At 39.8% G+C, this 15,106-nt stretch overlaps 1 protein-coding gene across 2 annotated transcripts in view; it reads right to left on the minus strand.

Annotated features, from left to right (window-relative positions):
* col4a2 (collagen, type IV, alpha 2) overlaps window positions 1-15,106 on the minus strand; it is a 54,328-nt gene that overhangs the window by 31,072 nt on the left and 8,150 nt on the right. For both annotated transcript variants that reach the window (XM_015003114.2, XM_015003105.2), the window contains exon 4: window positions 3,932-4,012. In XM_015003114.2, coding sequence (XP_014858600.2) covers window positions 3,932-4,012 — 81 coding nt within the window. The remainder of the gene's footprint in view (window positions 1-3,931; window positions 4,013-15,106) is intronic.

The following is a 15,106-nucleotide window of genomic DNA, read 5'->3' on the forward strand; positions in this document are numbered from 1 at the left end:
GATTTTTAAGCCAGAATTGCTTTCAAACAGGATGGAGCAAAACACAAATGCGTTTGCAGACAATTTGCTCGTTCTGTCATGTTTTTGTAGGAGCTGGTGGCTCTTGCAATGCAGCTGATGTAAAAGTAACAGAATAGAGCAAAAGGGAGATGGGAGTTTATTAATAACAGTAAAATAATATGATACTTGATTCTCTGTACATATATTTATTTAAATCTCTCTTTTTAGGTTATCTGGTAAGACAGGCAACATTCGGATCTAAATGTTTCCATGTAGTGATCAAAACCACATAGTGGACCTTTTAACAAGCAACCACTTTTTGCAACAGCTGTAGAAAATCCCAGCCAATCCAGACATCTGCAGCGGATCAGTATTAAACGTCCAGTGAAGCGCACGTCTCCATATCTCTCCCCCGATGGAGATATTTTCAACAAGACACGGTTGAGAAAAAACAGTGAGAAAAATGTAGAACCTATTTTGTTTGCCAATCTGAACAAGGAGATCATGTAGAGCAAAATAAAAACTTGTAAAGAGGACACAAGTTGCGTAAAGCTTAAGAAAAATGAAAATCTTGAATGTAGGCGGATGCAGGAACCGATTTTTGTTTTCATACATGAAACACAAATTCTTGCTAACAATAAAACCTCACTCTCGCCCATTGTTACTGAGTGACTGAGAAAATATTTCCCTTTGTTTCTGGCCAATTCTGGGCAATAGTCAGGAATACAGAGGAAGGAAGCGATAGGTGGACTGATGACCTCATTACAAGACTTTTGTGCCTTTCAGATGTGGAATGTAAAACTTCCTCACTCCTGTCTCTGTGTCTCTGAACAGGAGCTTCCTGTACACACGGCCAGAGCGCACTTCAAAGGTCAGACTTGCTGTCAAGCTCGTCCAGTAAACTCTCAGTGGATGACAAGGTGTATCTGAAAGGCATTCCTGCCCTCACTGCTGTCGTTTCAGAGGGAATCTCCACAGGCATGTTGATTTCAGACTGGAGATTTACAGCATCTTACGTCTGAACTGAGACATTTACAGTTTCCAGGAGCATTGTTCACGGGATAAGAGAAACACAGGAAATGGGACAAATTTGTTACCGGGACAGCTTGTCTTTAGCCTGTTTTAAACGTAGGATGGGTAAACATTTAACTCAGTTCTAGATTCCAGTTAAAGTGTTGAAGCTTAAATTAAAGATGGATAAAACAAGATGTTTAAGTGCTTCATTTTGGAAGAGAGAGGACAGAAAACAAAGACTTTTTCTACATGTTTATTAAAGCTTTACTTCTCTTAAACTTATGGCTCAGTTGTGCTTCAGTAGACCTATTGCCGCGGCTCGTCACTGTTACCTCTTTACTGCTTGACGCCTTTACGTGAGAATTTGTACAACAATCTCACAATTTCCACAAGGCATAGTGTGCATATAAATGCATAGACATTGTTGTGATTTATTTATCAAACAAATCTCATCAGCCGATGGATGGAAATATGTTTAAAAATCACATTAAGTTTGCTTTATGCCCTGGTGGTCTGCTGCCAACTATTAATGTCCCTGTCCTGCTGTTATCTTTTCACTTTTTATTATTATAGAAAGGACTCCTACATCAGTTCATCCGTTTCTTTTTTGAGCATTCTCCTCTGTTTTCTCTGCAGATGGACAAAGACACTGGTTCAGGTTCTGTTGGAAGTTTCTTCCTGTGAAAGGGGAGTTTTTCCTCTCCACTGTCGCTGCGTGCATGCTCAAGTTTAGGACTTACTGTGAAGTCAACGGCACAACGCAAGCGACTATCTCCTGTTTTCGTCCAGAAGGAGTGCAAGGCAACGATTTGACACGATTTATACTCCTGAATCGGCGCAGTATAAACACAGTATGTACAAAATTTCCTTTCTTGTGCATCAATCTATTCCCTCTTTTCGAAGCTCATCATTCACAAAACAGTGAGAATTGTTCTGTGAGGTGTATCTGTGCTTTTTAGTGATATGAAAGCACATATACAGTCAAGTTCGGAAACCTTTTTGGATCAAGTTTAAAGTATCAGGTCAGAATTCAAACATGAGGTTCTGCCAAAAGCAGCATGTAAAAAAAAAAGAGAACATGTTTTCTCTCATCAAGTTCAAAAGAATAAAAAGCTACACCACAACTCATGTCGTCGCATTAATAAAAAAAAAATCCTGATTTGGGATGGGATTTCTAAATCAGGAAGCCATCTGCTCATATATGCATGAGCCAGATACATGGAATCACTCTGAGAATAACAGGAAGAAGCACTTCTGAGAAATGCTATCCATTGTAAAGGTAAATAATTTCAGTCTTTTATTCTTTAAAGGAAAAGGTCTACATTGGATATAAAAGGATTTTTTTCTTTTTCAAACATGAGGTGAATTGGTGCAGAAAGTAGATTGTGGTGTTGAAAAGTCTTTAAGGACGGGAAACTCAGTCCAATAATCTGATGAAGCACGTGTCTGAATCAAAACAGCCTTTAGTCATGCAGAACCTCCATTACTCACTCTAAGTTTGTTATCTGAATATGTTTAGTCTACGTCTGTCTGTCTGATTTAAAACCTACTTTCTTTTTTTGCTCTTACATTTTTTCCCCATAATCAGTCTCCCAACTCCAGATGGTCTCTGCTGTGATCCTTATTTTATTTCATAGGGTTTAATGATGTGAATTTCAACACTTTTCACAGCGTCACATTATCGACTTTACTCAAAAACTTTTCAATTTCCCAGGACATCGGAAGCAGATGGAGAGATTCTCGTTGCTCAAACATGTTTACAACAGGTTACTGTGATGGTTTATTGATTAAATATAGTTTCTGAAACTGTCATGCACATTTAAAGTAGATTAAAGTGAAATGTGTCGTCGTGAACTCATGATCTTTTTCAGTTTGTCACATTAAAACCACAATCAGCAATTTTATTACAGTTTTTTTTTTTAGATTTTATGTTTCGGACCGGCGTAAAAGTAGTGCATAATTGCAAAGTGAGAGGGAAATTAAACTTCAAAAAAAATATTTTAGAATTTGAAACCTGAAAATTGTGGTGGACAGTTGTATTAAGCCCTCTACTCTCTGATAAAATAAAATTTAGAAAAGCTGTCAGTCAGGACTTCCACAAATCTTGTTTTTTATGGAAAAAGTACAAAAAGAAGACAATTAAATAAATCATACCAAGTCCAATGGATTATCTATAATAATGATCTATTAGAGGCTGAAAAATAGTTGATAATGAGGCAGAGGTCCAAAAGGACATCCATCAGAGCTACAGTGGAATCAGTTTATATTGGTTGTGTTAAAATGGCCCAGTCAAAGACCAGACTTGAATCCAACTGCGGACTTGAACCTGTGGCCGAGCCTGAGCAATTTTGTGAATGAATGTGCTAAAACTTCAGATGTGAAGAGCCGAAATAGAAACATCACATAAAATGTCAGGTGTAAAATTAGTTCCAGACAGTATTGTTTCAGAGGGGCTTAAAAATACAAACCATTCAGATTTGTATCTGCTTTTTTCCATTTTCGTAAACCGTTAAACCTTTTTTTTTTCAATTTCCCAAACATGTACCAATTTGCGTCGGTCTGTCGAAGGTTTAATTTGTAGAGTGACAAAGTGAGAAACACTTCATGGACTATAAATCTGTTTCCAGGGCTTTGTAGAAACCTGGCTTGTATTTGAAGAAGAAAGCATTATTTTCAAATCAACCAAGATTTGTGTGTGTGTGTGTGTGTGTGTGTGTGTGTGCGTGTGTGTGTGTGTGTGTGTGTGTGTGTGTGTGTGTGCGTGTGTGTGCGTGTGTGTGTGTGTGTTTGTGTGAACCTTATGTGGTTCTCCGGACTGAAAACCAAAAGCTGGTGATGGTTAACTCACCCCTGAAGTAAGCAAAGGGTAGAAAGAGAAGCAGAGGGATGTTTGCAGAGCTGTACAGAAAGGACTTACCCTGGCACCCTTCTCTGGAAAGCATTGACAACCACCACTGCAGTCTCTTCCCCCACACGGGCCACTGTGCTTCTTCCCACCCTGTCAGACACAAAGCAGACATTAGGACCTTTTTACAGTTCAGAGCAGAAATCTCACATATTCCCATCACCGCCACATGTTCCTGTTTACCACATCTGCAGCGATCCGTCTCTATGTGCAACGGGACGCAGTGAGGGGGGGGAGGGTGAGCTGTTGGTGTGAACAGCTGTGTTTGCGAGCGCTGCGGTTCACAAATGTCGCTCTGTTGCATCAGAGCAGCTGATTGCCACACAGCCGTCTGCACACTCGTTAGTTTGAAGTGGGATGTTTTGGTGTGGCTCAAATGAGTCATGACGATGTCGTAGAAATTTTGGTTTGTTGTGGCGCTAAGAGACACGACTAGCATGGTGACAGACGGGGACAATTCCTCCTCAGATCTCTGCATTCCAACCAAACCGCCCACCATCACAGGCTGATCTGTGTGAGACGTCACACACATGCAAACAGAGCCTGGGGTGTGCATAGACATGACATGATCAAAGAAATCAGTCACAGGGTCCTGAAGGTCAAGGGAGTCGAGACCTTACTGCAGCTGAGATCACAAAAACCCAGATGGAAACGAGTCTAGTGCTCATTTACTTCCATTCTGAATACTGACTCAGAAATCTGATTATACCCAGTTGTGTGTTTGATAATGAGGTAATAATGCACAGGTGATGAACAGTCTGTGCTGCTTTAGGTTTTGTTACGGAAACTTTATTTAACCAGGAAAATACCGAATGAGATTGAAAATCTTTATTTCAAAAGTTTCCAGGACAAAACGAGCAACATAATCAATAAGCCGAACCAATCAAAGAACACAAACATAATCGACATATTGATTAAAATTAAATTAGGGTAACATTTTCAATCAGACTTTTTTAGTTACTGGGGAACTCTTTGAAATTTTCTTTAACGATTTTTAGTTCCAGACATTACGGACAGCTTAAATGCCTTTATGCAGAGCTACATTAAATGTTTGATTTAACCGGTTTTCACTCTAACTTAGTAAATTGGATACATCAATGTTGTCTCAATAAGATGTTTAAATCAACCCACCAAATTAAACCTGTAATACTTTCCATTTGTGACACAAGTGCAAAAAAATGCTCTGCATACTTTTAAATTGTTCTCTAACATTTTTCATTCGTGATGCCAGACAGAGAATATTAACATTACATCAAAATAACTCTTTCACATCTTTGTTTAAGGAGAAGAGACAAGACCGTTCAGTGTTTTGAACGTGATGTGAGTGTAAAGCGTTTACTGCAGACGTCACAGAAAAGTTCTGTCCCTCCCATGTCCTCCACCTACACACCCATACCGGAGCCTCCTTAGGCAGAAAATGCGCAAATACCTTCTCCTCTTCCTCGTTTATAAAATCTAAATGGTCACTTTATGCCCACAACGGCAACAAAGTGGAAGATAAAGAATCAGAATAATTCTCCCTCCTCGGTCTGCCACGTACAAAGACCACATTGAAGAGCACAAAAACCTCTTTTTGCTGCACAGCCATCGTCCTTAACGATCCCAGATCCCCCAACAAAAGACCCTCTTCCTCTTCTTATGGAATGCACAAGATGCCTTTTAGTTTTTTCCTCTCCCGTTGCATCTGAAGACTTCTTTTCATGATGCTGTTAGATAAAACTAAGAGTTTATATGGTTCAAATTTAGCCTGCGTCACTGATGCCAACGAAAAGGAGTCATTTTATCTCCTCAAAATGGATTTGTGATTGGGTATTGGGTGAAAAAGATGAAAAACGATCATCTGTTGCAGGAGATTAAAAAAAAAGAATAACGGTCACCTCATCGCAGTAAGGATGTAAGGCAGTCACGTCATGACCTTTCTCCATACTGAGGTGGAAATCCAAAACACAGACAATAGACTGAGTCACTCCCGGACGGACACACAAAGGACCAGCTCCCATAGAAGCAATTATGCTTCACCAAAAAAATGCAACATCAATTCGGCTTTGCAGTTTACGAGCTCAGAATAGCTCATGAAAGTCTCACCAGAAGACAATGGGACTGGGCAACAGCATCCTGTTTCCCCATCCAGAGGCACAACAACCTGACTTTTGACAAAGTCATGTCAAAGTGTTTTAGGTGTGACGCGATGGCACCGACATACCGAAACTTTAATAAATTCTCCCCATAAAAAATGTGAGATTACAACAAGGCGCGCAAACATTTGTGTCTTGATGCTCTGCAGGATTTCTGGAAACTATTAAATCATCGGGAAGCTATTCTGCAGCACTTAGAGTTCTCAAACTCTTGTCTGAGGCTTTTTAAGCTCTTGTGTTTCTTTAAGAGTATCAGTTCTGGGACTTTTAAACATGGACTGATTTTAACTCTTTTGCAGACAGCTCAATAATTTGTCTTCTATTTTTGCAGTTGATTTTATTTCATCTCTATTTTATTTATTTACATTAACTACTGCGCCAGAGGAATTGGACCAGTAGATGTCGGCCACCGAGCCACGGGTGTTTCAGAACGCCGTCATAAATCTGGCACCAACAGTCCTGCATGTCAAACTGTAATAACAAAGGACCAAATCACAGTCTAAACAAAGGAAACCCGACAAATCTACCAGATGAGACTGTATTCTTTTATTATATATAAATAACATTCTTTTTATCGTCAGACAGATTTTGAGATGATAAGAGAAAATGTCTGTGATCAGATTTACTTTGACTCTTCGTCTACATCATCTGGTTTACAATGGGATCCTGCTGTGATTATAACTTCTTCCCATGACGCATGCTCTGCTTCCCATCAGCAGACCTGCAGATTTGGACACCAGTGTCACTCTCTACGAGCCTGAACTTCAACTTGGACAATCTCGACATAAGAAATAAGGCCCCGGTTGCAAATTGGTGCTTTAAAGCTCGATAAATATCTGTTGAGATTCACACGGAGAGGCCAAATGTTTTCCGATAAAACGTTTTATGCTCAAGTGAGAACAAAGACTGAGCTTTTTCACCACAATGACAAGAATGACGAACTTTCAAGCACAAGAAAACTCATTAAAAGGAAAGTGAGTGTTAGTACAGAAAGTCACATGTCATTCAGAGGAAATCAACCATTTCCTCTGAAGAAACACAACAGAATTTGGTAGATACAGCTGATTGCAGTCTCACAACAACTACATAGAATATACTGTCTTAAATGATGATTTGAAAAAATTAAGCAACTAGGATTTATGCTTTGAAAGTAGGCTATGATTACATTAAATTGCTGCTGCCTTGTACGTGTGTTTAAGTGTAAATGAATCTGCCCGTATTTGCCATTTCACGCGTAGTTCCCAAGCTTTGGCTCCCTAAGTTGTAACAACTTGCTTTGTGATGATGGCCTACATTTTTTGTGCTTTTTGGAAGTGCTCATGCTGTTTGGATTCATTTTTGTTTTTATTGCTCTTTATGGCTGCACTGCTGCACAGCTACAAGAATAAAACCAGCTGAGTCAATGTCAATATTTCCAATTCTCCAAAATATACTCTCTTTGGGTTGTTGTGCATAAACAGGACCATAAAAGACAAAAAAAACCAACAACAGCACAGCTAATATTGCACTTGTGCAAAGAAAGACGAAAATGACTAATCTTTACTTTAACATGATATAATTCTTCTACATTTATCTTTTTTACTTGGTGCTGAACAACACAAACAGACATAATGACAGCTGGTTTGTGTGGATTGTCTGTGGTGAGTTTCAGTCACTGTGGGTACATGAATCACTGCGTACTGTGTAGATTAGGTTGACCACAGACAAAACCGCTTCCCACCACTTCCTTTTAGAATCAAAATGCAGCCAAAAACGACAACGAGACTCAGGTGGATGGGCCGGATGATGACAAAGACAAGCAACACACAAACAGAACAATTACAGACAAAACAAACTTGAAAGATGTAAAAAGCAGGGACATTACTGTCTACGACCTAAATTTAGAGAATTTCCTATGACTCCCATGACTTCAAAATTGTCTCAAAGATCCCCAAAACAAGAAGATTTATTGTAGATCAGTGAAGCCAGAATGCCATACAAGCATCCCTGACGTGATTAGATAGCAGATTTGTAATCTCCGCATAGCTGAAACAATTTGCAAAAATAAAGAGTGTTAGATTAGTGTGGTGCATAAAACCATGGGAGATGTCATAAACCAGGCAGATGTGAATCCATCAAGCTGACACAATGTTGCACATTTCTAAGCTACCCTTCAAAATTTTAAAACATCCTACAGAAGATATAGCCATCGAACTCAAAAACACATCCTAGAAACATGAACACGCTCGAAGCGGTTCCTGACTGTGAGGATCCCGATGAAGACAGATTAACTTTTCACAAAGTACAATCTCCACCAGAAGATCTTCTGACTGAAATGTTCGGGATTCCTGTTTGTCAGACAGATAACGCCACATTTCACAGTCTAAACGGTCACAGATCAGCCTTGTTAGCACATGTGAGTCTGAATCGATGAGAACGATGAGCTGGTTCCTCAGTTTTCACACATGGAAAACCAGATAGGGAAGCATAATCACCGTTTTGAGTGCAGACTATCAGATGGACGGAGATCACAGACTGCTGTCTGTGAGGTTGACTTTCTGAACTTCCACAACACACACGATGATGAATGAGACACAAGAAAGGTGTAAAATATATCTGCACTGATGAGTCACGGCCACAAAAGACACTAAATCACGTGAAAAGGTCCATAAGTAGTTTCTCCTTTTATCTGTCTGCCATTAACTGCACTTCCGACTTTTAACCTTTAAACTTCAACTTTGACCCTGAGGAATGTGTGATTATCAAACTGAAAAAAAAGACATGAGCAATTTATTTACAAGAGGAACTGAAATTAGGGAAAGACAGCACCAGTTCACATTAAGACGAATTTGACACCAAAATCAAAGGCAGACATTGATCTTGATAGGTGAAAGCAATAAATCAAGAGATTTCCTTTTTGTGTCTATAACAGATTAGATCCTAATCCAAGTATCTATTTTTAAATCGATCCTGCAATCACTTCCGAACAAGACACAAACTATTAGCAACTATCTCAAAGTACACAAGCAGCATGTGAAGGTCATAGTTTAAAGAAATATTTCACATTTATACTCTTGAGCATTTAATCTGCCTGTCTTTTCGTCCAAAACCTTAGCAGGAACAAAATATTTCTTTGTGTCATTTGCTCTGTTGTGAGCATGAAAATTCACTCACCTCGCCTTGGAACTGAAACCATGTGACCCATTTTAATAATTTGGCTAGTAAACATCTAACCACAAAGGGGCATTCATACAGCTTTTTTCCCCTCAATTCCCAGAAAGTTAATCATTAAAGATGATGATGTCATGGCAGTTGTACAATCAGATGAACACTGAATTTCATCCTGCCAGAAACAGTGTGAGAACAGCTTAAATCTTGTTATGCAGACACTCTGCGTGTGCTGATGAAGATTCACCCACCTCAGCATGCTGAATGCTTACAGAGGCTTAGAGAAATGTAAAACTCAAAGCAGTTTGACCTACTTTCTGACTAAATCAGCTAATGATCACTCAGCCAACTGGGGGCATTCATCCCCAGATGGTAAGTAGATTTTTAAATATGAGGGAGGAAAATACGGCGGTGACGTCAGAGCAAAAGTAATATATACCTTGTCTTGATGCAGTTAAGCACAGCAAACATTGAACTCTGTATTGCAAACACCGACTACACAAAACAAAAAGTACCAACAAATATATAAATACTTCAAACACACAAGACATCAAGTCCCAAAAACTGTTCCTCATCGTCCCACTTTCAGACCAATGTAACCTGCATTTTCTGATACATCAGCATACATGGCAAGATCTGAAACTGTGTGATATCGGCTTAAAAAGACAGAACTGCATGGAGTGCCTTTTAAGTTTGTGAGGAGAATGCATGTGATGCCGAGACTAAGCATTTGTTACTTCCATCTCAATGTGTCTGTAGAGGTTCTTATGCTTTTGTACAGAAAAGTATCAGCCCGTTTGTCAGAGCTATGACGTGCCAGGGTCGCAGCTGCCCTCCGTCACACTAATGAGACAGATGTCAAAGAGAACAAGCAGGACAGTTCAGGATTGGAAACACCTGGGCTACATAAAGCTCTTAGAGGTGTCACAGTGTTGGTAACACATCTGTGATGGAGGCATGGTGTTACATTTGACCAGACGGGCTTCTGCACTACATCATCCGCTGTCTGATACTCCCTTTACCAGCTGAAAACCATCTCTGTAACATTATTTTATGTCCGTCCATCCTTTATCTGAACATGTTTGTTCTTGCAGGGTAGAAATGGGAGCGAGTGTTTATCTCAAGAATTATTTTACATAAATGGTGGAAATTATTAGAAGGAACATGGGTCTCTTACCCACAGACCCATTTTTAACACTTTGAGCATTTTGTATCTTCTTGCCATTTCTTCACCTGTACAAAGCTCTTAATTCATGATGTGCAAATAAGCAATCGTACTCAAAGTTCTTGAGGCGGTTTATGGATTCCTTGTGTTCAGAGTAAACCCAGAACCACATCAGGAGCATTCTGAGAAAATAATGCTGATTGCTGTTGTTTTCTGGGCAACTTCTTCGTATGTGGGTGGGGGTAATTGTTTCCATCAGAGTGCAAGTCTTGTGCAGATGCTTGGTCTCAACTATATAAAATAACGACTGAAATTATGTGGGGGGTTTTTCCACTGAACATATTCTACACAGGGAGGTTGGAAGATGCTTTCAGCTTTGTTTTATTATGAAACATTGTTCTCAAAAAAACAAAAGGGGAAATAGAACAAAAACAACAAAATTTTAAAACTGGTTGAAAAATGGGGAAGCAAGTCAGAAGGGTGAGTTTATACTTTCTGCTCGTGTTTCCCTTCCGGCAATTGATCTACAGTGGGCTTTAGCAAATAATCACATTTTAACGCGCGCACACACACACACACAAACCGAAACATCAAACATCAGCATGTTTGCGTTGGCCTACTTAAACTTGAGCAAATCTTGATAAACACATGGGAGCTGTCTAAATGCCTTCTTAAGGTGGAAATCTTGTGGAACCCATAATAAGCTTTCACGTTTTTTTTCCTTTTCTCTTGATAAACTCCTTCAGCTTCCTATTAAAGCCTCTCTCTCTTCTCTTCTTGGATAATAATCTACCTACAGAAGACAAGAACAGCTACCCTTGCTGAGACTTGAACCAAGAAGGCCATAGGAGGAGAAGTTCATCGAAAAGCTGTTTGATCAATAAAGTATATATACTCACACTTGTTTACATTTTGTCAAGTTGCAAGCACAAACTTGAAATGAAAAGTTTGTGGAAAATGTTTCACAAATATAGTTACTGCAAGGTTTTTGTATGTCTTGGCCATGCCTTTTTTGCAAACTACCTCAAGTTTATTGAGATTGGCAGGGAAAGTGTCTATAGTTGTTAATTTCCAGCTATAGCCACTGATTCTCAATTAAGGTCTGGTTGGTGAATATTCCACCTTAATGTCACCACGCTTTGGTGTATTGTTGCTCTGGCTCTATGTTTAGAGTCATTGTCTTTTCCCCAGTTTCAACTGGATTTCTTCCAGGATTGTCCTACATTCAGCTCCAGACATTTTCCCATCATCCCTGATCAGGTTGGCTGTTCCCACTGAACAAAAGCATATTCACAGACTGGTGTTGCAACCACATCATTTCGCTGTGCAGAAGGTGGGTTCAGGATGCTGCGCAAGGAGTTGAAATACTTTCACAAAATTCTAGGAAATATAGTTTGCAACCCTAGAACAAGGTAAACCACAGAAACATAGCATATGTTCTGAAATCTAAGCAGAGCAGTAAGGGAGAGGGAAGAGCAGGGTCAGTGGGTCAGGTCACCCTGCAGGGTGCAGGACTCCAAAGTAGAACATGAACCGGAGCAAAAGACAGGGCAGCGCAGAAACTCCCAAAGTGCTCCAGTGGCTGAGCTCCAGCATAAACACGGCTCTGGTTTCTGCCCCGGGCCGACAAGGCTCGACCTTCCTTCTCCAGAACTGGCTTCAGGTTGAACAGAGACTTCACTCAAGGTCCCTGCGGACCACTCTTTTAATCAGGACTTCCTGCTACAAACTGAACTAATTCAACCTGGGATTAGTCACGTTTGTGCTCTGGACTCGACCAGCTTGAGACATTTTCCTTTTGATAGTCCCTCTGCTCACAACGCTAATAAGATGATCTACGACAGATGGGATTTATTCGTATTATGTGAAAACATGAGAGGTCTGAGAACCACTGCTCGTTGTTCTAAAACAATAAAAGTCTAAGAGATGATCTGGCAGATAGACTTAGAGATTGTGATTGGCAAAAATGAGCATTTTAGGAATCAGTGGGGGCGAATCTAAACATTGCAACGTTTTTTATCAAAGTGAATCTGTGTGTGTTGTGTAGCGTCGTAAAACAAAACAAAAAAAATATCATTACTCCATACAAAAGGGCTAGTTCACATTAGTCTAATAATTCCACTTGAACACTTATAGTTTAAAATGTAAAATATCTTGACTAGTCAAGTCTTTACACCAAGACTGAAGAAAATTTCTTTAAGATGTATAAATCTTGATTTGAAGCAAAAACGGTAATTTTTAATGCATTTTCAGGACTTGGACATCTTCTAATTGTCTTAAGCATTGAAACTGAAACATGTGGTCTGGTTAAAGATAAGCTGCATAACTCTACACTGATTACAGATTTTAGAAAAAAGGTGATTATGGGTACTTTTAATCTGTAAAAACAAAACAACTGTGAATATAGCTTTCTCAAAAATCTTGAAATATCTTTTGTTGTTCTTGTATATCATGTATCAAGTCGCCTGCAGTTGTGTATCCACTGGGGGTTTCCTATTATTTTCTTAATTTTTGTCGTCACATTCACATTAAAAATATCTGTAGAAACGATCCCTGTTTGTGAGGATGTAATTTCTAAAACATCCTGGTTGAGAATAGTCAAAGATCGCACCAAGAAAGTTACAGGAAAAAAAAGATATAAAAAAAAAAAAAAACCCCGACAATCTCTCAACGTTCAGTGCATAACCAACAACATACTATATATATATTAATGGTGTCTGTCTGCCCTTTTCTAATGGTGCCCTGGGCAACCGCCCATATGGGCTGTAGTGAGAGCCGTGTCTGTGTGTAAGATTCAGCTATTTGTATGATGGAGAAGAGTTAATTTTCTTGGCAGCGGGCATGTCTGGCCCCAAGTATCATGACAGATCATTAAATAGCTTCAGAGATATAACTGTCTGGGCTGAAGTGGTAACAGACGTCTAAGAGAGAGAGAGAGAGAGAGAGAAATCGGACATGGTAATGTTATCACAAAGTGTGCATTATATTTTGTTAACATTCCTCCCATGACAAGAAATAATTCATTCCCATCAATTAGACCACAGCTGGGATGGAAAGTAGTGGTTTTTGTCATTCTTCCAGGGGACAGGACATTGTGAAAAGCACAATGGGAGCAGTGAGCGCCCTGTCCTGATGAGACATTGCTGCTTTGTCCTGATTAAAGTTCTCATAAGCCGAAATAAAAGCCCCCGTTTTAGTTTTAGTGCCGAATCACCATGAGTCAGTCTCAAACAGCTTACAGGAATGAAATCAGTGTGCGAGCACCTGTTGAAGCCGGGTGAGAAAATCCAGGCGTTTTGTGAGAACAGAGTATGGATTCGCTCTCTGTAAACACAGCTTAAGCAATCCTTCCATCTGAGCTCACCCAAGAGTCTCACCTCCACTGAGGACAGACCCAAAGGCAGACAGAAACGCACGTGTTCGAGGAGGGCACGGGGAAAAGGAGGCCGCTGAAATGTGAGGAGGACAAGCTGGGAGAGGAAGAGGGAGGACAGAGTGTCTGCCAAGTCTCCTCTTCAGGGATACGCGGAGAACGCCAGGGGACACAATACGACACAGATACAAACCAGCGGAGGGACGAGGCTATAAAAGGAAGTGAGGGACAGTGCGGCACTGAAAGACTTGAAGCTTGGGAGGACGGGGAGGACGGAGACTTTGGAATCCTTTCAGCGCCGTCTGATGATGGGACCCCTGTGTCCCTTCATGAATCACTGCTGCAGTGAAGAAGAGGAAAAGACAGCAGCGGATATGCAGTGTAGGTAGCATAGAGGGATTTTCCACTGAGAACCACTAACTTTACATCCAAACGTCACTCCAAGACAAATAAAGACTTCTGGAGCTGGTCCTTCTCACGCATTACTGGAAATAAATGTGGACAAAGAAAGCAAACATAAAGCTCCAAAATATAACTGTGTTGCTTCTTTAACACTGAGAGATGCAGATATAACAGCAATAAATCTCTTTAAAGAATTGTTGTTGTTGTCACTCTAAAAGGTTTATAGCAGAGGTTGATTATCATGGGCGTCATAAGTTGGTTACCTTGAAGTGGACATGCATCGTAAAAAGCCAATCCATTGCCTAACAAGACGGTACAACATTATCTAGAGATGTTAATAAACCTTTGCAGCGTTTTATGTTTTAAGAATATTAACTGTTTCAGTCAAGGGCTGCAATTTATTGCTGATTTTGTGGTTTGGTGCTGTCAGTTTAGCAACTTTATGCTTCCTTTATGTTTCCTTCTTTAGATATTATCTCGTTGGCCTCAACAAAAAAAGGACATGATGGAGTTTCAAGTAAGCAAGATTTTTCATGAGCCTCGAGACTCAAAAGGAAAAATTATGTTTGCCTTTTGCCCAACATGGTTGATGTAAAACTACAAATGGGACTTCTTATGATTTTCTTCCAACATTGGCTTCAGATTAGTGATTAATCTGATTAATGCTCCTCTTGTCGCCTGTCAGTTTAGGTCAGAGGTCTGCAGTGACGAAAGTGAATCTTCTGAGTCTCCTAATAACGTTCGCTTAAATTGATAAAGAACTAATTGATGTTTTAATTGTAGATATAACAACAAATGCGAGTTTGTGCTGAATTTTCAAAACAGAATGACTCTAAGAGTACCAGTAATCAATATTTCGATCAGATTTTCATGGGCCATCATCTTTTTGAACTGAGAAATGTGTTGCAGACTCCTGGTTTAGATGGACTGCTGCGTCTCGGTAGGTTTGTAGTTGTGTCATATTT

The sequence above is a fragment of the Poecilia mexicana genome, unplaced genomic scaffold (assembly GCF_051168715.1).
Source record: "Poecilia mexicana isolate PSO_F unplaced genomic scaffold, ASM5116871v1 scaffold_2, whole genome shotgun sequence".
NCBI lineage: Eukaryota > Metazoa > Chordata > Actinopteri > Cyprinodontiformes > Poeciliidae > Poecilia > Poecilia mexicana.